The 24,796-nt window shown below is 48.0% G+C and overlaps 1 protein-coding gene and 1 non-coding gene across 2 annotated transcripts; one reads left to right on the top strand and one right to left on the bottom strand.

Moving 5' to 3' along the window:
- On the bottom strand, positions 1-24,538 carry CD5 (CD5 molecule). Its single transcript, XM_038765340.1, has 10 exons — positions 24,486-24,538; positions 24,361-24,399; positions 20,766-21,091; positions 20,498-20,560; positions 15,893-16,192; positions 14,416-14,703; positions 14,192-14,317; positions 9,832-9,885; positions 5,736-5,882; positions 1-170 (listed from the first exon to the last, which is right to left on the bottom strand). Exons 1-10 carry the CDS (start codon positions 24,536-24,538, stop codon positions 82-84), a joined length of 1,485 nt encoding a protein of 494 aa, XP_038621268.1. The 3' UTR covers positions 1-81.
- TRNAV-UAC lies at positions 22,841-22,913 on the top strand. Its single transcript has one exon. It is a non-coding gene; the product is annotated as a tRNA-Val (tRNA).
- Positions 24,539-24,796: the final 258 nt, after the last annotated feature.

Raw genomic sequence — 24,796 nt, 5'->3', positions numbered from 1 at the left:
CCGTGCCGAGAAGGGTCTACCTGTAAAGGGGGAGGCTGTGGGCCTGAGGGCGGCCGGGCGTGGGTTCGGGCCCGTGTCCCGTCACAGCCTCTGGGCCCCGTGCAGGTCGTAGTCGCTGTCAGAGGAGTTGTCCGGGGCGTTGGAGGCCTGAGTCAGGGCCCCTTCGAGAGCTGGAAAAGGCCAAGACCATTTTGTAAGGGGGTATTAGATCCAGCATCAGATCGATCTCACTTATCTGGACGCCTACCCCTTACCCACATTCCAGCTCTGACCAGGAACTCCCTCCCCTCCCTATCCGCTCTCCTTCAAAACCCTCCTAAAATCCCACGTGGGACGGGGACTGCGTCCATCCCAATTTGCTTGTAATTCATTTTGGTATTTGTTAAGCGCTCACTGTGTGCCAAGCACCGTTCTAAGCGCCAGGGAGGATACAAGGTTGTCCCACGTGGGGCTCACAGTCTTAATCCCCATTTTACAGATGAGGTCACTGAGGCCCAGAGAAGGGAAGTGACTTGCCCGAAGTCACACAGCCGACAAGCGGCGGAGCCTGGATTTGAACCCATGACCTCTGACTAGCACTTAGTCCAGTGCCTTGCACATAGCGCTTAATACCTCAGTTACTATAGAGAAGCAGCGTGGCTCAGTGGAAAGAGCCCGGGCTTTGGAGTCAGAGGTCAGGGGTTCAAATCCCGGCTCTGCCAATTGTCAGCTGTGTTGACTTTGGGCAAGTCACTTCTCTGTGCCTCAGTTACCTCATCTGTAAAATGGGGATGAAGACTGTGAGCCCCCTGTGGGACAAGCTGATCACCTTGTAACCTCCCCAGCGCTTAGAACAGTGCTTTGCACATAGTAAGCCCTTTATAAATACCATCATTATTATCATTATTACTATTACATTTTATGTACTTTTAGACTGTGAGCCCACTCTTTGAGACTGTGAGCCCGCTGTTGGGTAGGGACTGTCTCTATATGTTGCCAACTTGTACTTCCCGAGCACTTAGTACGGTGCTCTGCACACAGTAAGCGCTCAATAGATACGATTGATGATGATGTACATTATTTATTTATAGTAATGTCTGTCTCCCCCCTCTAGACCATAAGCTCATTGTGGGCAAGGAATGTCTGTTTATTGTTGTACGGTACTCTCCCAAGCGTTTAGTACAGTGCTGTGCACACAGAAAGCATTCAATAAATACAATTGAATGAATGAACGTCTGTTCCAAGGGGCCTTCTCTGACTAAACCCTTAATTTCCCAATCCGCCCACCCTTCTGGGATAATTTTGCATGTGGCATTGAACCCCTTAGGAACTTTGATGCTCTCACCCCAGCTCCAAGGTACTTATGTACCTATCCTGCTAATTCCCCTGTCTGCAATTTCTTTTAATATCTCTCTCACTGTAGACAGCAGCTCTTTGTGGTCAGGGATCGCATCCATCAACTCGGTTTAAGCATTTAGCACAGTGCTCTGCACACAATAAGCACTCTACAAATACCATTTCTTTTTTGTAATGGTATTTGGTAAGTGTTTACTTCATGCCAACCACTGTTCTAAGTACTGGTAGATATAAACTAATCAGCCTGGACGTAGTCCATGAACCACATGGGCCTCACAGTCTTAATCCCCATTTTACAGATGAGGAAAGGGAGGCACAGAGAAGCTTAAGGGCTTGCCTAAGATCACAAGGCAGACAAGTGATGGAGGCAGGATTAGAACCCAGTTCCTTTGACTCCCGGGCTCGGGCTCTTTCCACTAGGCAATGCTGCTTCTCTAATTTTTAACCGTAAGATCCCCTCTAGACTTTAAGCTCAGTGTGGGCAGGGAGTGTGTCTGTTAAATTGTTGTATTGTACTCTCCCAAGCCCTTTGTACAGATAGTGAGCGCTAAATAGATATGACTAATTGATATGATTGATTAATTGAAGATAGCCTTGCTAATAATAATAATGATGGCATTTATTAAGCGCTTACTATGTGCCAAGCACTGTTCTAAGTGCTGGGGAGGTGACAAGGTGATCAGGTTGTCCCACGGGGGGCTCACAGTCTTCATCCCCATTCTACAGATGAGGGAACTGAGGCCCAGTGAAGTGACTGGCCCAAAGTCACCCAGCTGACAATTGGCGGAGCCAGGATTTGAACCCATGACCTCTGACTCCAAAGCCCGGGCTCTTTCCACTGAGCCACGCTGCTTTCTATAGGACTGCATCCAGAGCGGAGCTTCTGCTAATAGGGGAGGCGATAATTAATTGATTCAATCGTATTAATTGAGCACTTATTGTGTGCAGAGCACTGTACTTAGTACTTGGGAAAGTACAATACAACAATAAACAACAATAAATTAATGCCTGTTTTACTTGTTCTGTTGTGTCTATATATCTATAATTCTATTTATCTTGATGCTGTTGATGCCTGTTTACTTGTTTTGATGTCTGTCTCCCCCCTTCTAGACTGTGAGCCCATTGTGAGCAGGGATTGTCTCTCTGTTGCTGAATTGTAATAATAATAATAATGATGGCATTTATTAAGCGCTTCTTATGTGCACAGCACTGTTCTAAGTGCTGGGGAGGTTACGAGGTTATCAGGTTGTCCCATTTGGGGCTCACAGTCTTATCCTCATTTTACAGATGAGGTAACTGAGGCACAGAGAATAATAATGATAATAATGATGGCATTTGTTAAGCACTTACTATAATAGTAATAATGATGGCATTTGTTAAGCACTTACTATAATAGTAATAATGATGGCATTTGTTAAGCGCTTACTATGTGCGAAGCACTGTTCTAAGCTCTGGGGGGATACACGGTGATTAGGTTGTCCCATGTGGAGCTCACAGTCTTCATCCCCATTTTACAGATGAGGGAACTGAGGCCCAGAGAAGTGAAGTGACTCACCCAAAGTCACACAGCTGACAATGGGCAGAGCCAGGATTTGAACCCATGACCTCTGACTCCAAAGCCCGGGCTCTTTCCACTGAGCCACGCTGCTTCTCTACTTTCCAAACACTTCGTACAGTGCTCCGCACACAATACAGTGCGCTGCTTAGAGAAGCAGCGTGGCTCAGTGGAAAGAGCACAGGCTTAGGAGTCAGAGGTCATGGGTTCAAATCCCAGCTCCGCCACTTGTCAGCTGTGTGACTTTGGGCAAGTCACTTCTCTGTGCCTCCGTTACCGCATCTGTAAAATGGGGATTAAGACTGTGAGCCCCACGTGGGACAACCCTGATTGCGTTGTATCTCCCCCAGCTCTTAGAACAGTGCTTGGCACATAGTAAGCGCTTAACAAAAAAAAATACCAATACCAATAAGCACTCAATAAATATGATTGAATGAATGAATGAATGAATGAATGAATAAAGCAGACACATTCCCTGCCCACAGCCAGCTTACAGCCTAGAGGGGGAGACAGATATTAACATAAATAAATATAAGCCCTTTGCAGGACGTTTCATTCATTCATTCATTCAATCGTATTTATTGAGCGCTTACAGTGTGCAGAGCACTGGACTAAGCGCTTGGGAAGTACAAGTGGTCCTTAGGACAGACGGACCGCGATAGGGATCTTTCTCTGGTCCCCATCAGGGATGAACGGACTTGGGGGAACGTAGCACACGAGTCCCTGGAGGGCAGAATCTGGGCCTGGGCAACTCTGGGGGCAACGTCATCATCATGATCAATCGTATTTATTGAGCGCTTACTGTGTGCAGAGCACTGTACTAAGCGCTTGGGAAGTCCAAGTTGGCAACATATAGAGACAGTCCCTACCCAACAGTGGGCTCACAGTCTAAAAGGGGGACACATCCCAACGTCACTGTTGTGCTGTGAGCTCCCTTTTAGACTGTGAGCCCCCTTTTAGACTGTGAGCCCACTGTTGGGTAGGGACTGTCTCTATATGTTGCCAATTTGTACTTCCCAAGCGCTTAGTACAGTGCTCTGCACATAGTAAGCGCCCAGTAAATAAGATTGATGATGATGATGATAATGATGGACAGTATCGGGGCGGGAGACCGTGACAAGCCGGGCGAAGGGGCAGCGCCTCTGCCTCAGTGTCTTAGTGAGCTGCACTGAGGTCCACTTTGGACGTGTAATAGAAGCTTTTAACACTGTGGGCAGTGAGTCTCCTAATAATAATAATACTAATAGGGGTATAATAATAATAATATCCATATTATTATAATAATATTATCCATTTAGACTGTGAGCCCACTGTTGGGTAGGGACTGTCTCTATATGTTGCCAATTTGTACTTCCCAAGCGCTTAGTACAGTGCTCTGCACATAGTAAGTGCTCAATAAATACGATTGATGATGATGATGATAATGATGGACGGTATCAGGGCGGGAGACCGTGACAAGCCGGGCGAAGGGGCAGCGCCTCTGCCTCAGTGTCTTAGTGAGCTGCGCTGAGGTCCACTTTGGACGTGTAATAGAAGCTTTTAACACCGTGGGCGGCGTGTCTCCTAATAATAATAATAACAATAATAATAATAGTAATAATAATAATATGGGTATAATAATAATATCCATATTATTATAATAATAATATCCATTTAGACTGTGAGCCCACTGTTGGGTAGGGACTGTCTCTATACGTTGCCAATTTGTACTTCCCAAGCGCTTAGTACAGTGCTCTGCACATAGTAAGCGCTCAATAAATACAATTGATGATGATGATGATAATGATGGATGGTAACGGGGCGGGAGACCGTGACAAGCCGGGCGAAGGGGCAGCGCCTCTGCCTCAGTGTCTTAGTGAGCTGCACTGAGGTCCACTTTGGATGTGTAATAGAAGCTTTTAACACTGTGGGCAGTGAGTCTCCTAATAATAATAATAATAATAGGGGTATAATAATAATAATATCCATATTATTATAATAATATTATCCATTTAGACTGTGAGCCCACTGTTGGGTAGGGACTGTCTCTATATGTTGCCAATTTGTACTTCCCAAGCGCTTAGTACAGTGCTCTGCACATAGTAAGCGCTCAATAAATACGATTGATGATGATGATGATAATGATGGACGGTATCGGGGCGGGAGACCGTGACAAGCCGGGCGAAGGGGCAGCGCCTCTGCCTCAGTGTCTTAGTGAGCTGCGCTGAGGTCCACTTTGGACGTGTAGTAGAAGCTTTTAACACCGTGGGCGGTGAGTCTCCTAATAATAGTAATAATAATAATAATAATAATAATATGGGGATAATAATAATAATATCCATATTATTATAATAATATTATCCATTTAGACTGTGAGCCCACTGTTGGGTATGGACCGTCTCTATATGTTGCCAATTTGTACTTCCCAAGCGCTTAGTACAGTGCTCTGCACATAGTAAGCGCTCAATAAATACAATTGATGATGATGATGATAATGATGGACGGTATCGGGGCGGGAGACCGTGACAAGCCGGGCGAAGGGGCAGCGCCTCTGCCTCAGTGTCTTAGTGAGCTGCACTGAGGTCCACTTTGGATGTGTAATAGAAGCTTTTAACACTGTGGGCGGTGAGTCTCCTAATAATAATAATAATAATAATAATAATAATAATAATAATAATATGGGTATAATAATAATAATATCCATATTATAATAATAATAATATCCATTTAGACTGTGAGCCCACTGTTGGGTAGGGACTGTCTCTATATGTTGCCAATTTGTACTTCCCAAGTGCTTAGTACAGTGCTCTGCACATAGTAAGCGCTCAATAAATACGATTGATGATGATGATGATCCATCCCTTACCTGGATAAGCTAAGAGGCTGGAGTTCCTGGGAGGCTGCAAGAGGTTGGAGTTCCTGGGTGTGCGGCTGTAGTCGTTCTCCGTGGTGGACGCTCCGGGGTTTTCCACCTGGGGCCGGACGGTCATGGTTTGGTTGCGATGGAATGACACTGAATGAGAGCGAGCGAGAAGAGTCGTTTACTATACTTCTCCCCCAGAGGTCATGGGTTCAAATCCCCACCCCGCCAATCGTCAGCTGGGTGACTTTGGGCAAGTCACTTCGCTTCTCTGGGCCGCAGTGACCTCATCTGGAAAATGGGGATTGACTGTGATTCCCCCCGTGGGACAACCTGATCACCTGTAACCTCCCCAGCGCTTAGAACAGTGCTTTGCACGTAGTAAGCGCTTAATAAATGCCATCATCATCATTATTATTATCTCCCCCTCTAGACTGTAAACTCGTTATGGCAGGGAACCCATCTACTAATTCTGCCTATAGTAAGCACTCAATAAATAATAACAATGGTATTTGCTAAGCACTTACGACGTGTCAGGCATTATACAAAGTGCCGGGGTGGATATGAGCAAATTCGTTCATTCATTCATTCAATCGTATTTATTGAGCGCTTACCGTGTGCAGAGCACTGTACTAAGCGCTTGGGAAGTACAAGTCGGCAAATTGGGTTGGACACAGTCCTTGTCCCACATGGGATTCACAGTCTCAATCCCCATTTTACAGATGAGGTATCTGAGGCCCAGAGAAGTGAAGTAACTTGCCCAAGGTCACACAGCAGACCAGCGGTGGAGGTATCTGAGGCACAGAGAAGTGACTTGCCCAAGGTCACACAGCAGGCAAACGGTGGAGCAGGATTTGAACCCGTGACCTTCTGACTCCAAGGTCTGTGCTGTATCCACTACGCCGTGCTGCTTCTTATTGATAGCATTTATTTAGCACTTACTATGTGCAAAGCACTGCTCTAAGCGCTGGGGACGTTACAAGGTGATCAGGTGGTCTCACGGGGGGGGTTCACAATCTTCATCCCCATTTTACAGATGAGGTAACTGAGGCCCAGAGAATAATAATAATAACAATAATAATGGTATTTGTTAAGCGCTTACTATGTGCAAAGCACCGTTCTAAGCGCTGGAGATCAGGTTGTCCCACGGTCTTAATCCCCATTTTACAGATGAGGTAACTGAGGCTCAGAGAAGTGAAGTGACTTGCCCAAAGGTCACACAGCGGGCATGTGGCGGAGCCGGAATTCAAACCCTTGACCTCTGACTCCAAAGCCCGGGCTCTTCCCACTGAGCCACGCTGCTTTATGTCTCTGGGAGAAGCTGGAAAGGGTGGAAGTTTGGGGTTAAACTATCCAAGAAGATTTCCCACAGTGTTGAAATGCTGACTTCTAACTGTGAATGCTCTCTTTCTCTCTCTCTCTCTCTCTCTCTCTCGGTGGAAAGAGCCCGGGCTTGGGAGCCAGAGGTCATGGGTTCAAATTCTGACTCCGCCAATTGTTAGCTGTGTGACTTCGGGCAAGTCACTTCACTTCTCTGTGCCACAGTTCCCTCATCTGTAAAATGGGGATTGACTGTGAGCCCCCCGTGGGACAACCTGATCTCCTTGTAAGCTCCCCAGCGCTTAGAGCAGTGCTTTGCACATAGTAAGCACTTAATAAATGCCATTATTATTATTATTCTTTTTTATGGTAGTTAAGTATTTACTATGTGCCAGGCACTGTATTAAGCAATGGGTAGACACAGGACAATCAGGTTGGGCACAGTCCCACATGGGGCTCACAGTCTTAATCCCCATTTTACAGATGAGGGAACTGAGGCACAGAAAAATGACTCTCCCAAGGTCATCATCATCATCATCAATCGTATTTATTGAGTGCTTACTATGTGCAGAGCACTGTACTAAGCGCTGGGGAAGTACAAATTGGCAACACATCACACAGCAGATAAGTGGCGGCAGCATGGCCTAGTGGCTAGAGCATGGGCCTGAGAGTCCGTTCTAATCCCTGCTCTGCCACTTGTCTGCTGTGCGAACTTGGGCAAGTCACTTCACTTCTCTGTGCCTCAGTTCCCTCATCTGTAAAATGGGGATTAATACTGTGAGCCCCCCGTGGGACAACCTGATCACCTTGTATCCCCCCAGCGCTTAGAACAGTGCTTTGCACATAGTAAGCGCTTAACAAATACAAAAAAAAAAAAAGTGGCAGACACGGGATTTGAGCCCATGACCTCTGACTCCAAAGCCCAGGCTTTTCCCACTGAGCCACGCTGCTTCTCTTCGATGAGATCCGCCAAGCTGGCTCTCTTCCTCCCTTCAAGGCCCTACTGAGAGCTCACCTCCTCCAGGAGGCCTTCCCAGACTGAGCCCCTTCCTTCCTCTCCCCCTCGTCCCCCTCTCCATCCGCCCCATCTTACCTCCTTCCCTTCCCCACAGCACCTGTATATATGTATATATGTTTGTACATATTTATTACTCTATTTTACTTGTACATATCTATTCTATTTATTTTATTTTGTTAGTATGTTTGGTTTTGTTCTCTGTCTCCCCCTTTTAGACTGTGAGCCCACTGTCGGGTAGGGACTGTCTCTCTATGTTGCCAATCTGTACTTCCCAAGCGCATAGTACAGTGCTCTGCACATAGTAAGCGCTCAATAAATACGATCGATTGATTGATTGATGATGATGATGATGATGATGGAGACGAATCGGCCCCTTTGAGAGAGCCGAGCGGGGCGCCTAGGTGGACGGAGTCAGGCCGAGCGACCGTGACAAGCAAGGCAGAGGGGCAGCCCTTACACCTCGCCATCTGAGGTCCCAGTGACCACAAACCACTTAACCACACTGCAGGTGTCAGCCCTTCAGCTGACCACAACTGAGCGGCCAACACTTGTCGAAGGAGCGCCGGAGATCAAAAGGCCCCGACCATCCTCCCCGCCGCCGCCTGCTGACTTGGGTCAGAGCGTCGTCGTCACCCCAGCGGCCCCCCACCTCCGGCCCACTGGAGCCCATCCGAGGCCAAGATGAAGCAGCGCGGCTCAGTGGAAAGAGCCCGGGCTTTGGTGTCAAAGTCGTGGGTTCAAATCCCCACTCTGCCAATTGCCAGCTGTGTGACTTTCCCCTCCTCCAGGAGGCCTTCCCAGACTGAGCCCCTTCCTTCCTCTCCCCCTCGTCCCCCTCTCCATCCCCCCCATCTTACCTCTTTCCCTTCCCCGCAGCACCTGTATATATGTTTGTACATATTTATTACTCTATTTTACTTGTACCTAGCTATTCTATTTATTTTATTTTGTTAGTATGTTTGGTTTTGTTCTCTGTCTCCCCCTTTTAGACTGTGAGCCCACTGTTGGGTAGGGACTGTCTCTATATGTTGCCAATTTGTACTTCCCAAGCGCTTAGTACAGTGCTGTGCACATAGTAAGCGCTCAATAAATACGATTGATGATGATGATGATGATTTATTTATTTATGTATTTTACTTGTACCTATCTATTCTATTTATTTTATTTTGTTAGTATGTTTGGTTTTGTTCTCTGTCTCCCCCTTTTAGACTGTGAGCCCACTGTTGGGTAGGGACTGTCTCTATATGTTGCCAATTTGTACTTCCCAAGCGCTTAGTACAGTGCTGTGCACATAGTAAGCGCTCAATAAATACGATTGATGATGATGATGATGATTTATTTATTTATGTATTTTACTTGTACCTATCTATTCTATTTATTTTATTTTGTTAGTATGTTTGGTTTTGTTCTCTGTCTCCCCCTTTTAGACTGTGAGCCCACTGTTGGGTAGGGACTGTCTCTCTATGTTGCCAATTTGTACTTCCCAAGCGCTTAGTACAGTGCTCTGCACATAGTAAGCGCTCAATAAATACGATTGATGATGATGGTGATGACTTTGGGCCAGTCACTTTGCTTCTCTGGGCCTCAGTTCGCTCATCTGGAAAACGGAGATGAAGACTGGGAGCCCACCGTGGGACAACCTGATCACCTTGTGACCTCCCCAGCGCTTAGAACAGTGCTTTGCACATAGTAAGCGCTTAATAAATGCTATCATAAAGATGGCCTCCCCCAGAGTGAGGGGCCCGGCGTTGAGAGATGGCTTACCGTTCTGGTTCATTCTCGTGGGGCCGATCCACTGACGTTGCTTCTTCTGGCGAACTATACAGGGCACAGAACAGAAAAGGTGCTCTAGTCAGCCTCCTCCGTGGTCCATCCACCTTCCCCTCCCCACAGCACTTGTATATATATTGGTACAGATTTATTACTCTATAATAATGATGCTATTTGTTAAGCACTTACTATGTGCAAAGCACTGTTCTAATATATTGGTACAGATTTATTACTCTATTTATAATAATGATGCTATTTGTTAAGCGCTTACTATGTGCAAAGCACTGTTCTAATATATTGGTACAGATTTATTACTCTATTTATAATAATGATGCTATTTGTTAAGCGCTTACTATGTGCAAAGCACTGTTCTAAGCGCTGGGGGGGATACAAGGCGATCAGGTTGTCCCACATGGGGCTCGCAGTCTTCATCCCCATTTTCCAGATGAGGGAACCGAGGCCCAGAGAAGTGAAGTGACTTGCCCAAAGTCCCCCAGCTGACAATTGGCAGGGCTTTGGAGTCAGAGGTCATGGGTTCAAACCCCAGCTCTGCCAATTGTCAGCTGGGGGACTTTGGGCCAGTCACTTCACTTCTCTGGGCCTCAGTTACCTCATCTGTAAAATGGGGACTAAGACTGTGAGCCCCACATGGGACAACTTGATCACCTTGTAACCTCCCCAGCGCTTAGAACAGTGCTTTGCACATAGTAAGCGCTTAATAAATGCCATTATTATTATTATTTATTTATTTATTCTCTGTGCCTCAGTTCCCTCATCTGGAAAATGGGGATTAAGATTGTGAGCCCCATGTGGAACAGCCTGATTACCTTGTATCCCCCCCAGTGCTTAGAACAGTGCTTGGCACATAGTAAGCACAGATACCAAAATTATTATTATTATTATTAATTGGCGGAGCTGGGATTTGAACCCGTGACCTCTGACTCCAAAGCCCGGGCTCTTTCCGCTGAGCCACGCTGCTTCTCTATTATTTATTTATTTTGCTTGTACATATTTACTATTCTGTTTACTTTGTTAAGGATGTGCGTATGGCTGTAATTCTATTCATTCTGACGATTTTGACACCTGTCTCCGGGTTTTCTTTCGTTGTCTGTCTCCCCCTTCTAGACTGGGAGCCCGTCGTCGGGTAGGGACCGTCTCTAGATGTTGCCGACTTGTACTTCCCAAGCGCTTAGTACAGTGCTCTGCACACAGTAAGCGCTCAATAAATATGATTGAATGAATGAATCCAGCCCACAGTTCCGGGATGACCAAAGATGCTTTAGAGGAAGCGTCAAAGTCACATCCATTCCTTCACTCATTCATTCAGGCGTATTTGTGTGCTTACTGTACGCAAAGCACTGCGCTGGGAGAGAACGATACAGCATCAAACAGACACATTCCCAGCCCACAACGAGCTCACGGTCTACAGGGTAAGACAGGCAGTAATATACATAAATAAAAGATAAATTACAGATTTATTATGCTGTGCTGTGGGAGTGGGAGGGAGGGTGAATGAAGGGAGCAAGTCAGGGTGATGCAGAAGGGAGCTGGAGAAGAGGAGAGGAGGGCTTAGTTAGGGAAGGCTTCTTGGAGGAGATGGGCCTTCAATAAGGCTTTGAAGTGGGGGAGAGCGATTATCCGTCTGTTATAATGGGAATGGATGAATCATCTGGAATTCCTCCCCTAAATCAATCGATCAATCAATGGTATTTATCGAGCGCTTACTGTGTGCAGAGTACTGTACTAAGCTCTGGGTAGATCCAATTTAATCCCTGTCTCCCATGCGGTTCACATCCTAAGTATAGGGGAGGAACAACATTGAATCTCCCCCGCCCAATCCTTTAGCCCATTAATCTGTTGCCAGGAATCAATCAATCAATCAATCGTATTTATTGAGCGTTTACTGTGTGCAGAGCACTGTACTAAGTGCTTGGGAAGGACAAGTTGGCAACATATAGAGACAGTCCCTACCCAACAGTGGGCTCACAGTCTAGAAGGGGGAGACAGAGGAATCGATCTAAACCCTTCTGGAGGCTTCATTCCCTTTCCCTTTCCCTTTGTTGGGTAGGGACTGTCTCTATATGTTGCCAACTTGTACTTCCCAAGCGCTTAGTACAGTGCTCTGCATACAGTAAGCGCTCAATAAATACGATTGAATGAATGAATGAATAGAGAATATTCTGTGCTATTCGTGATGTGTTTATTTCCTCCATCCTTTACCACCCCCCCATCATCCCTCTAGACCGTAAGCTCCTTGTGGACAGGGAATGTTTATTCATTCATCCAATCGTCTTTGTTCATTCATTCCTTCAATCATATTTATTGAGCACTTACTATGTGCAGAGCACTGTACTAAGCACTTGGGAAGTACAAGTCGGCAACATATAGAGACGATCCCTACCCAACAACGGGCTCACTGTCTAGCGCTTACTGCATGCAAAGCATTTTCTGTGTACTAAGCACTTGGGAGAGAACAATATAATAATAAATAGATACATTCCCTGCCCACAGTGATCTTACAGTCTAGAGGGGGAAAACGTGTCTCTAGCTGTATTATATTGTACTTTCCCAAGTGCCCAGTATAGCATTCTGCAAAAAGTAAATGCTCAATAAATGCCATTGATTAATTCACCACTCCACTACATCCAAAGATGTCCAAAGCTCAGTCCCTACCTACTGTGGCCTATAATCCCAAGGAGGAAATGGAGGCACAGAGAGGTTAAGGGACTGTCCCTTGGCCCCACAGCATGATAGTGACAGAGTTTGAAGCTGAATCCAAGAATCCTTGGCTGGGACAGTAACGATTGACTGTGGACTGAATTGCCTTTTCTCATGCAGTCAATACTCTTTATTCCTCCTGAAAAACGACTCCCCTCCCTCTTTCCGTCCTACAACATGGCCAACCCAAATCCCCTCCTGCCTGAAAAATAATAATAATAATAATAATTGTGGTTTTGTTAAGCACTACCTATCTGCCAGGCAGTATACTAAGCGCTGGGGTAGATACAAGGTAATTGAGTTGGATGCAGTCCCTGTCCCATCTTGACTGTGAGCCCACTGTTGAGTAGGGACCATCTCTATATGTTGCCAACTTGTACTTCCCAAGCGCTTAGTACAGTGCTCTGCACACAGTAAGCGCTCAATAAATACAATTGAATGAATGAATGAATATAGCGCTTTCAGTCATAATCCCCATTTTCCAGATGAGGTAACTGAGGCACAGAGAAGTTAAGTGGCTTGCCCAAGGTCATGCTGAAGACAAGTGTTTTGTTTTGTTGTCTGTCTCCCCCTTCTAGACTGTGAGCCCGTTGTTGGGTACGGACCGCTTTTGTCTGTTGCCGACTTCTACTTCCCAAGCACTTAGTACAGCAACGTGGCTCAATGGAAAGAGCCCGGACTTTGGAGTCAGAGGTCATGGGTTCAAATCCCGGCTCCACCACCTGTCAGTTGTGTGACTTTGGGCAAGTCACTTAACTTCTCTGTGCCTCAGCTACCTCATCTGGAAAATGGAGATAAAAACTGGGACAACCTGATCACCTTGGAACCTCCCCAGTGCTTAGAAGTGCTTTGCACATGGTAAGCGCTTAACAAATACCATTATTATTATTAGTGCTCTGCACACAGTAAGTGCTCAATAAATACGATTGAATGAATGAATGAATGAAGTGGCAGAGCCAGGATTAGAACCCAGGTCCTTCTGACTCCCAAGCCTGTGCTCTAGACATCAGAGTCGTGTCCAGCTGTATTGCCTGCATCTCTCCACTCAAGAAGGGCCCCTGGGTCTATCCCAAGTGCTTAGTACAGTGCTCTGCACAAAGTAAGCGCTCAATAAATATGATTGATTGATTGATTGATTGATTGATCTATTCCCTACTTTATGGCCCCAGCCCAAGGATAGAGTTAGGAGTGACACTACAGAAGCAGCATGGCTCAGTGGAAAGAGCCCAGGCTTTGGAGTCAGAGGTTGTGGGTTCAAATCCCAGCTCCACCAATTGTCAGCTGTGTGACTTTGGGCAAGTCACTTCACTTCTCTGGGCCTCAGTTACCTCATCTGTAAAATGAGGATGGAGACTGTGAGACCCCCGTGGGACAACCTGATCACCTTGTAAACTCCCCAGCGCTTAGAACAGTGCTTTGCACACAGTAAGCACTTAATAAATGCCATTATTATTATTATTATATTATTACTGGAAGGAAGCATCCATTCAGGAGCCGCTCTGGTCTTCCAGGGTCACTGTCCCTGCCTCCGAGGATCAGCTATGGCCACCTTCCCTGCCAACAGTAGGGAAAAGCATCCTGTGAAGGGAGAGACGAAGAAGTCGTCGCCCTAAAGGAGGGCGTCGTTGCCACCTACATTTCTTGACGATCTTCCTGTAGGCCGGAGGGCCGCAGATGACCAAGAGGATCCCCATGAGAATCAGCGTCAAGATGACGCTCATCACGGTGCCGGCGCCCAAGGGGGCTGGGTTCGGATCCAGACCTGGGAGAAGGAAATAGAGCTGCTTTGCTGAAGGGACCTCTGCCCAACCTCTCGGCAAAGAGCCCCAGAACCAACCCGGGAGCGGGGTTGTCACTTACACGTGACAGTGACGCCTTTGCAGGCTGAGGGGCAATCCTCGAAGGTGTAACACTCGGAGAGGTTTACTTTCAGGCATCTGATCATCTCCCGGGATTTTCTGCTGGAATCTTGTAGCGTCTCTTTGGAGACGAGGGCCCCGCACTCCTGCCGCTGACACACGTCCGTCCACACTGAATCGCTCTGGAGTTTCCCCAGAGTTTTCCAGCTGCTCTGGTGAAACACCTCCATGACTCCGCTGCAGTGGCTGGTTCCTCCCGTCAGCCGGCTTTTCACTTCTGGTTGGAAATCTGAGAAGGGGAAAGCGCAGAGACGGAGAGGACCGGAGCGAGGGGGATTGGGTTGAGTTTCCTTCCTCTGGCTGAATCATCCGGCCCCTGGTTCCCCGCTCTCCAGCCCAGCTCTGTACCCTAGATGGCAGCCCAGTATAGGCTCCTGCCCTCCTGCCTTTGGGGTATCGCTGGCCCTGGGCAGCTCTTCCCACCCTATGGCTGTTAATAATAATAATAATAATGATAATAATAATAATAATAATGATAATGATGATGATGGTATTTGTTAAGCTCTTACTATGTGCCAGGCACTGTTCTAAGCGAATCAGGTTGGACACAGTCCCTGTCTGCTGTCCCTGTCCCACATGGGGCTCGCAGTCTCCATCCCCATTTTCCAGATGAGGTAACTGAGGCCCAGAGAAGTGAAGTAATAATAATAATAATGGCATTTATTAAGCACTTACTATGTGCAAAGCACTGTTCTAAGCGCTGGGGAGGTGACAAGGTGATCAGGTTGAGCCACGGAGGGCCTCACAGTCTTAATCCCCATTTGACAGATGAGGGAACTGAGGCCCAGAGAAGTGAAGTGACTTGCCCAAAGTCACACAGCTGGCAATTGGCAGAGTGGGGATTTGAACCCATGACCTCTGACTCCAAAGCCTGTGCTCTTTTTCACTGAGCCATGCTGCTTGCCTTGCCCAAGGTCACACAGCAGACAAAGTGGCAGAGTGAGGATTAGAACCCGTGACCTTCTGACTCCCGGGCCCGTGCTCTACAGTGCTTTGCACATAGTAAGAGCGCTTAAGAAATGCCATTATTATTATTATTATTACCCACTAGGCCATGTTGCTTCTCAGTATGGATCCATGGACCCGTATGTCCCGCCGAACCCCGGGGTGGGTGAGAGAGAGAGAGAGTTTCCCAGATGCTATAATAATGCTGGCATTTGTTAAGTGCTTACTATGTGCAAAGCACTGTTCTAAGCGCTGGGGGGGGGGATACAAGGTCATCAGGTTGTCCCCCGGGGGGCTCACAGTTTTAATCCCCGTTTTCCAGATGAGGTAACTGAGGCCCAGAGAAATTAAGTGGCTTGGTGACCCAGCTGACAAGTGGCGGAGCCGGGATTAGAACCCATGACCTCTGGCTCCCAAGCCCGGGCTCTTTCCACTGAGCCGGGCTGCTACCAGGAGAGGGGCCCCACACTCACTAGAGCAGACAACAGCCAGGGACGGGGTGTCCTGGGGGCTGCTTTTGTTGAAGCAGGTGTGGAGGGGAGGGCACGAGCCATCGATGATCTCCCAGCTCATCGGTAAGCTCGCTTTCGCCTCCTGATCCTTCAAGACGTCTAGGTAGTTCCCGCAATCCAGGGTCCGGCAGATTCTGTTCCCCAGGGTCTTGTTCCAGGTGTTTTTATTGTAGCTGATGGTGCCCACGGTCAGTCCGTCGTAGAAAATCACCGTTCCGGAGCAGTGGTGGTCTCCCTGCAGCAGCCAGAGGCCCGGACTGCCTGGGAGAAAAACGGGGACAGAGAGGCTCAGAGAAACCGTGGCTGCTGCTGGGCTTCTGGGACAGAGATATGGCTGGACTTTCTCAAATCAGCAAGGAGATAATCATAACAGTGGTATTTGTTATGCGCTTACTCTGTGCCAGGCACTGTACTAAGCGCTGGGGTAGATACAAGGTAATTGGGATCTAACCACCTATCCATCTCTGAGAATTCCTCAACACCTACTCTCTCCTCGATCCCCTCCAGTCTGGCTTCTGTCCCCTACAGTCCACGGAAACTGCCCTCTCAAAGGTCACCAATGACCTCCTGCTAGCCAAATCCAACGGCTCCTACTCTGTCCTAATCCTCCTAGACCTCTCAGCTGCCTTCAACACTGTGGACCACCCCCTTCTCCTCAACACACTATCCGACCTTGGCTTCACAGACTCCATCCTCTCCTGGTTCTCCTCTTATCTCTCTGGTCATTCATTCTCAGTCTCTTTTGCAGGCTTCTCCTTCCCCTCCCATCTCCTTACTGTGGGGGCTCCCCAAGGTTCAGTGCTTGGTCCCCTTCTGTTCTCAATCTACAGTCACTCCCTTGGTGACCTCATTTGCTCCCACGGCTTCAACTATCATATCTATGCTGATGACACTCAGATCTACCTCTCTGCCCCTGCTCTCTTCCCCTCTCTCCAGGCTCGCATCTCCTCCTGCCTTCAGGACATCTCCATCTGGATGTCTGCCCGCCACCTAAAACTCAACATGTCCAAGACTGAACTCCTTGTCTTCCCTCCCAAACCCTGCCCTCTCCCTGACTTTCCCATCTCTGTTGACGGCACTACCATCCTTCCCGTCTCACAAGCCCGTAAACTTGGTGTCATCCTCGACTCCGCTCTCTCGTTCACCCCTCACATCCAAGCCGTCACAAAAACCTGCCGGTCTCACCTCCGCAACATTGCCAAGATCCGCCCTTTCCTCTCCATCCAAATCGCTACCCTGCTCGTTCAAGCTCATTTAAGCTCTCATCCTATCCCGTCTGGACTACTACATCAGCCTTCTCTCTGATCTTCCATCCTCCTGTCTCTCCCCACTTCAATCCATACTTCATGCTGCTGCCCGGATGTCTTTGTCCAGAAACGCTCTGGGCATGTTACTCCCCTCCTCAAAAATCTCCAGTGGCTACCAATCAATCTGCACATCAGGCAGAAACTCCTCACCCTGGGCTTCAAGGCTGTCCATCCCCTCGCCCCCTCCTACCTCACCTCCCTTCTCTCCCTCTCCGGCCCACCCCACACCCTCCGCTCCTCCGCCGCTAATCTCCTCACCGTTAGGCCTCGTTCTTGCCTGTCCCGCCATCGACCCCCGGCCCACGTCATCCCCCGGGCCTGGAATGCCCTCCCTCTGCCCATCTGCCAAGCTTGCTCTCTTCCTCCCTTCAAGGCCCTACTGAGAGCTCACCTCCTCCAGGAGGCCTTCCCAGACTGAGCCCCTTCTTTCCTCTCCCCCTCGTCCCCCTCTCCGTCCCCCCATCTTACCTCCTTCCCTTCCCCACAGCACCTGTATATATGTATATATGTTTGTACATATTTATTACTCTATTTTACTTGTACGTATCTATTCTATTTATTTTATTGTGTTAATATGTTTTGTTTTGTTCTCCGTCTCCCCCTTCTAGACTGTGAGCCCGCTGTTGGGTAGGGACCGTCTCTATATGTTGCCAACTTGTACTTCCCAAGCGCTTAGTACGGTGCTCTGCACACAGTAAGCGCTCAATAAATACGATTGAATGAATGAATGAATGCCCTGGCCCTCTTGCTCCTCCACAAGAAGCCCCACTAGCTTTCACCTCAGAATGAGAAGGGAGCCATAAGTATCTGCAGCAGCAAAACTGGGAGGGGTGGGGAGAGATGGGACACCAGAAGGACCCCCGGGAGATCGGCTCCTGCGGTGGTCAGGGACCCTCGGAGAAAGCAGCCTCCCCCTTCCCCCCACAACCGATGAAGGTGGAGGTTTTGGGTGCCGGATGAGGCTGTACAGCTTTATGACTTGTTGACAGGAAATGACTTCGGCTCAAATGCCTCAAGTGAGTGGGTGGAAAATGTTCTCCTTTCTCCTCCAACGCCACCCTGCCATCCTGCGGGCCCTGGGGCTGAGCCTACAATGACTCAACTGGGTCTCTCTGGCGTCAAATCGGGCCTGACCCCTTTATATGCTGAGGCTGAACCAAGTTCCATGGGACTCGCGGGTGTGTGGGGGGATCATGAGGTCCTTAGAATGGCCAATGCGATGATCTGAAGCTCTAGGATCTTCATCTATAAGTTGCCAACTTGTACTTCCCAAGCGCTCAGTACAGTGCTCTGCACACAGTAAGCGCTCAATAAATACCACCGAATGAATGAATGAACGAATAGCCATCATGAGGGGGCAGAGCGGCTCGGCCTCTCCTCCGGCCTCTGCTGCCCCTCCAAGTGGGAGGTCGACGTGACCGTGAAAACATCACTCTGCTGGTAGGGAGGAAGTGTCTTCCCCGCCCGCCCTCACCTCCTCTCTACATGTCATGACAATCAGTCGACTGTGAACAGAGCACTGTCCTAAGCGCTTGGGAGAGCATAATACTGATATAATAATAATGATGGTATTTTTTAAGCTTTAGGTGCGGTCCTAAGCTCTGGGGTGGATACAAGGCAATCGGGTTGTCCCACATGGGGCTCACAGTCTCAATCTCCATTTTACAGATGAGGTAACTGAGGCACAGAGAAGTGAAGTGATGTGCCCAACGTCACACAACAGACAAGTGGCAGAGCTAGGATTAGAACCTATGACCTTCTGATGCCCGGGCCTGTGCTCTAACCACTATGCCATGCTCACACTCTCCTTCTGGGTATAATAATAACAACAATAATAATAATTATTATTAATAATAATTAACAATAATAATAAAGTATTTGTTTACCATTTATAATGTGCCAAGCACTGTACTAAACACTGGGGTAGAAGCAGCGTGGCTCAGTGGAAAGAGCCTGGGCTTTGGAGTCAGAGGTCATGGATTCAAACCCCAGCTCTGCCAAGTGTCAGCTGTGTGACTTTGGGCAAGTCACTTCACTTCTCTGGGCCTCAGTTCCCTCATCTGTAAAATGGGGATTAAGACTGTGAGTCCCCCCATGGTACAACCTGATCACCTTGTAACCTCCCCAGCGCTTAGAACAGTGCTTTGCACATAGTAAGTGCTTAATAAATGCTATCATTATTATTATTATTATTATCCTTGACTCTGCTCTCTCATTCACCCCACACATCCAATCCATCACCAAAACCCGCTGGTCTCACCTCCACAACATCTCCAAGGTCCACCCTTTCCTCTCCATCCAAACCGCTACCTTGCTGGTTCAGTCTCTCATCCTAGCCCAACTGGATTACTGCATCGGCCTCCTCTCTGATCTCCCATCCTCCTGCCTCTCCCCACTTCAGTCTATACTTCACTCTGCTGCCCGGATTTCTTTTGTACAGAAACACTCTGGACCTGTCACTCCCTTCCTCAAAAATCTCCAGTGGTTGCCTATCAACCTTCGTATCAAGCAAAAACTCCTCACCCTGGGCTTCCAGGCTGTCCATCCCCTCGCCCCCTCCTACCTCACCTCCCTTCTCTCCTTCTCCAGCCCAGTCCGCACCCTCCACTCCTCTGTTGCTGCTAACCTCCTCACTGTGGGCCTCGTTCTCGCCTGTCCCGCCGTCGACTCCCGGCCCATGTCCTCCCCCGGCCCGGAATGCCCTCCCTCCGCACATCGACCAAGCCAGCTCTCTTCCTCCCTTCAAAGCCCTACTGAGAGCTCACCACCTCCAGGAGGTCTCCCCAGACTGAGCCCCCCCTTTCTTCCTCTCCTCCTCCCTTCCTCATCACCTCCCTCCCTCCCTCTACCCTACCTCCTTCCCCTCCCCACAGCACTTGCGTATATTTGTATATATTTATTACCCTATTTTATTAATGATGTCTATATAGCTATAATTCTATTTATTCTGGTGGTATTGACACCTGTCTACTTGTTTTGTTTCATCGCCTGTCTCCCCCTTTCTAGACTGTGAGCCCGTTGTCAGGTTGCAACCGTCTCTATATGTTGCCGATTTGCACTTCCCAAGTGCTTAGTACCGTGCTCTGCACACAGTGAGTGCTCAATAAATACAATTGATGGAATGAATGAATGCAAGATAATCAAGTTCTGCACACAGTAAATGCTCAATAAATACAGTTGATTGAATCAAGTTGGACACAGTCCCCATCACACAAGGTGCTCACGGTCTACGGTTTAAGGAGCCTTTGACTTTTCTTACCAGTGGATTTAGGCTGGGTGGTGGGCTGGGGGCTTGTGGGCGCAGGTGAGGCAGGAGTTGGCTCTGAAACGGAAAGAAGATCAGGCGAGCGAATGGGGAAAAAATATTAATAATGGTGGCATTTGCTAAGCTCTTACCGTTTGCCGAGCACTGTGCCGAATGCTTGGCACGTAAAATCATACGATCCAATGAGATCAGCCCCGGTCCCTGCCCCACCCGGGGCTCAGAGATTAGAGATCAGGTGAGGGGAGAGTTTCAGTTACCGTACCTAGACAGACCAGGGTCAGATGCTTGGGACAGCTGCTGCTTGAGGTTTGGCGGCTGCAGTTAGAAAAGGAAAGTTCTTGGCCATGACAGAGAATTTTCTGGGCCTGCTCTTCGTAACCGGGGAAATCCAGGGCGGCCCACACAATCAAGGCCTCCCCACAGTTCAGCTCTTTGCAGACACCATTCCATGCATCCTGGTTCTGGAAGTCCAGATGCTGGTGGTTCTGGGAAGTATTCTGCTTCCAGGATCCCAGGCACACATTGCTCCAGGAACCACGGATCTTCACCTCCAGGACCCCCTGGCAATGGGAGCTGGAGCCGCTCAGCCTGATTGGAAACAACCCTGAGGAGACAAAACAGGTTGGAAGCTCATGCATCCCCATCTGGCTCTCTCCCCACACCTTCATTCGCTCACCAGCTTAGGTTTTTTTGCTTTATTTCCTTCTCCCACTCTGCCGTTCCTCTATCAATCAATCATTCAATCATATTTATTGAGCGCTTACTGTGTGCAGAGCACTGTACTAAGCGCCTGGGAAGTACAAGTCGGCAACACATAGAGACGGTCCCTACCCAACAGCGGGCTCACAGTCTAGAAGGGGAGACAGAGAACAAAACCAAACATACTAACAAAATAAAATAAATCGAATAGATATGTACAAGTAAGATAAATAAATAAATAGAGTAATAAATATGTACAAACATATATACATATATAAAGGTGAACATATATGCATATATACAGGTGAGTGTATATATATATATATATATACTCGAGACCTCCTTCTCCACCCACTGTGCAAAATGTGATTTGTACTGCGATTGGAAGCAGCGTGGCTCAGTGGAAAGAGCCCGGGCTTGGGAGTCAGAGGTCATGGGTTCTAATCCCACCTCCACCACATGTCTGCTGTGTGACCTTGGGCAAGACACTCACTTCTCTGAGCCTCAGTGACCTCATCTGGAAAATGGGGATGAAGACTGTGAGCCCCATGTGGGACAACCTGATCACCTCATACCCCCCCCAGCGCTTAGAATAGTGCTTCGCACATAGTAAGCTCTTAACAAATGCCATCATTATTATTATTATTACTGGGAGGGAGAAGGGCCAGGCCCCAAAATGTCTCCTTCTGGTTTAAGGGTGGGGAGGGAGAAGAAGGGAGGTTTGAAGAGGGAAAGTTCAACTGCTCCTGCCTGCTGTGCCATCTGCCGCCTTACATTTTTGGGGTTTTAAAATTTTTTTAAATGGCATTTGTTAAGCGCTTACTATGTGCCAGGCACTGTCCTAAGTGCTGGCGTAGAGACAAGCTAATCAATTTGGACCCAATCCGTGTCCCACATGGGGCTCACAGTCTTAATCAACGTGGCTGATTAAGCTGCGTGGCTCAGTGGAAAGAGCCCGTGCTTGGAAGTCAGAGGTCATGGGTTCCAATCCTGTGTGACTTTGGGCCAGTCACTTTACTTCTCTGTGCCTCAGTTACCTCATCTGTAAAATGGGGATTAATCAATCAATCAATCAATCAATCATATTCATTGAGCGCTTACTGTGTGCAGAGCACTGTACTAAGCGCTTGGGAAGTACAGTTGACAACATATAGAGATGGTCCCTGCCCAACAACGGGCTCACAGTCTAAAAGGGAGAGACAGAGAACAAAACCAAACATACTAACAAAATAAAATGAATAGAATAGGTAGGTACAAGTAAAATAAATAAATAGAGTAATAAATATGTACAAATATGTACAAATATATACATATATACAGGTGCTGTGAGGAAGGGAAGGAGGTAAGATGCGGGGGATGGAGAAGGGGACGAGGGGGAGAGGAAGGAAGGGGCTCAGATTGTGAGCCCCCCATGGGCCAACCTGATTACCTTGTATCCTCCCCAGCGCTTAGAACAGTGCTTGGCACATAGCGCTTAACAAATACCAAAATTATTATTATTATTAATCCCCATTTTGCAGATGAGGTGACTGAGGCACAGGGTAGCTAAATGACTTGTCCAAGGTCCCACGGCGGAGGCAGGATTAGAACCCGGGGTCTTCTGGCTCCCGGGCCAGAGTTCTACCCATTAGTTCAAGTGGTTCCATAATGTAGTGGTTATCACGTCTGCTTTACACACAGAAGGTCCTGGGTTCGAGCCCCAGTGGAACCAGAAACTGATTCCTTATTTTAAGTGCTTAGTACAGTGCTCTGCACATAATAAGCGCTCAATAAATAACGATCGTTTGATTAGGCCATGCTGCTCCTTGGGTCTTGGGTTACTTGGGTCTCTGACATCTGTTAGCATCTCACCGCTTGCCCTATAAGCGACCATAATACGGTCACCCGAAAGGTGACCATAAAGCAGGTCATCTCAAAAAGTTCCCCGGCGTCCTGGCAAAGCGCTTTTACAGACCAAGTTCTGCCCCTATACGAGATGCTGATATTTCCAGACTCTCTTGCAAAAAGCCAAGGAAGAATAAAGAGGGTGAATGTGGGAATACAAGTTGGCTGTTCCTGGGAATGGGGAGGGAAAGAGGTGTGATGCTGCGGTATTCACGGACGGGTGTACGTGGGGCCCGGAGCAACTGTGTCCTCTGTCTGCTGTTTATTCATTCATTCAATCGTATTTACTGAGCGCTTACTGTGTGCAGAGCACTGTACTAAGCGCTTGGGAAGTACAAGTTGGCAACATAGAGAGACGGTCAATCAATCAATCAATCAATCGTATTTATTGAGCGCTTACTGTGTGCAGAGCACTGTACTAAGCGCTTGGGAAGTACAAGTTGGCAACATATAGAGATGGTCCCTACCCAACAGTGGGCTCACAGTCTAGAAATAATAATGATGGCATTTATTAAGCGCTTACTATGTGCAAAGCACTGTTCTAAGCGCTGGGGAGATTACAAGGTTGTCCCACACGGGGGACTCACAGTCTTTATCCCCATTTTACAGATGAGGGAACTGGGGCACAGAGAAGTGAAGTGACTTGCCCAAAGTCACACAGCTGAACCAGGATTTGAACCCATGACCTCTGACTCCAAAGCCCGGGCTCTTTCCACTGAGCCACGCTGATTAAGACTAATTATGCAACTGTGGGCGAGGGTGTCAGTCACCCCCTGGGAACTGGGCCCCAGAACTGGCCCCCTGGATGGTACGGAGCAGTGGCCAGAGAACGCGCGGGACCGTTGAGGATGACGATGACCACCCCTGCCCATCAATCAATCAATCAATCAACCATATTTATTGAGCGCTTACTGTGTGCAGAGCACTGTACTAAGCGCTTGGGAATCACTAAGCGCTTGGGAATCAATCAATCAATCCATCGTATTTATTGAGCGCTTCCTGTGTGCAGAACACTTGACTAAGCGCTTGGGAAGTCCAAGTTGGCAACATATAGAGACGGTCCCTACCCAACAGTGGGCTCACAGTCTAGAAGGGGGAGACAGAGAACAAAACCAAACATACTAACAAAATAAAATAAATAGAGTAGATATGTACAAGTAAAATAAATAAATAAATAGAGTAATAAATATGTACAAATGTATATAAATATATATACAGGTGCTGTGGGGAAGAGAAGGAGGTAAGATGGGGGGACTCTCATTGCTGCCACTGACCTAAGCCGTCCTTTCCTGGTCTTCTTTGGCTTGACATGGCTGTGGAGAGAAGGAAAAGAAGAGTCAGGAGGAGGGAGATGAGGGTGCTGGGATGTGTGGCTCCAGATTCCCAAGCTCATTCGCACCGCACGCGCTTCCCGTCGATGGCTTCTGTGTCCCTGAGGGTCCCATTCCCCATTGCTCGCCTTCCCCCAGCCCCAGCTGCGGCCTTCTCTTTCACTCATTCCTTCAATCCTATTTATTGAGCGCTTACTGTGTGCAGAGCACTGTACTAAGCGCTTGGGAATCAATCAATCAATCAATCGTATTTATTGAGCGCTTCCTGTGTGCAGAGCACTGGACTAAGCGCTTGGGAAGTCCAAGTTGGCAACATATAGAGACAGTCCCTACCCAACAGTGGGCTCACAGTCTAAAAGGGGGAGACAGACAACAAAAC

This window comes from Tachyglossus aculeatus, chromosome 22, assembly GCF_015852505.1.
Source record: "Tachyglossus aculeatus isolate mTacAcu1 chromosome 22, mTacAcu1.pri, whole genome shotgun sequence".
NCBI lineage: Eukaryota > Metazoa > Chordata > Mammalia > Monotremata > Tachyglossidae > Tachyglossus > Tachyglossus aculeatus.
This window is presented reverse-complemented; position numbering and strand designations above follow the sequence as displayed.

Excerpts from the sequence above, each read along its gene's own strand:
- CD5 (XM_038765340.1), bottom strand. The coding sequence starts at position 24,538 with ATGGGGAATGGGACCCTCAGGGACACAGAAGCCATCGACGGGAAGCGC. Across the intron at positions 14,318-14,415 it reads CAAAGGCGTCACTGTCACGT|GTCTGGATCCGAACCCAGCC; the intron begins GTAAGTGACAAC and ends TCCTTCTCCCAG. Across the intron at positions 171-5,735 it reads CAGCCTCTTAGCTTATCCAG|CTCTCGAAGGGGCCCTGACT; the intron begins GTAAGGGATGGA and ends GGCCTTTTCCAG.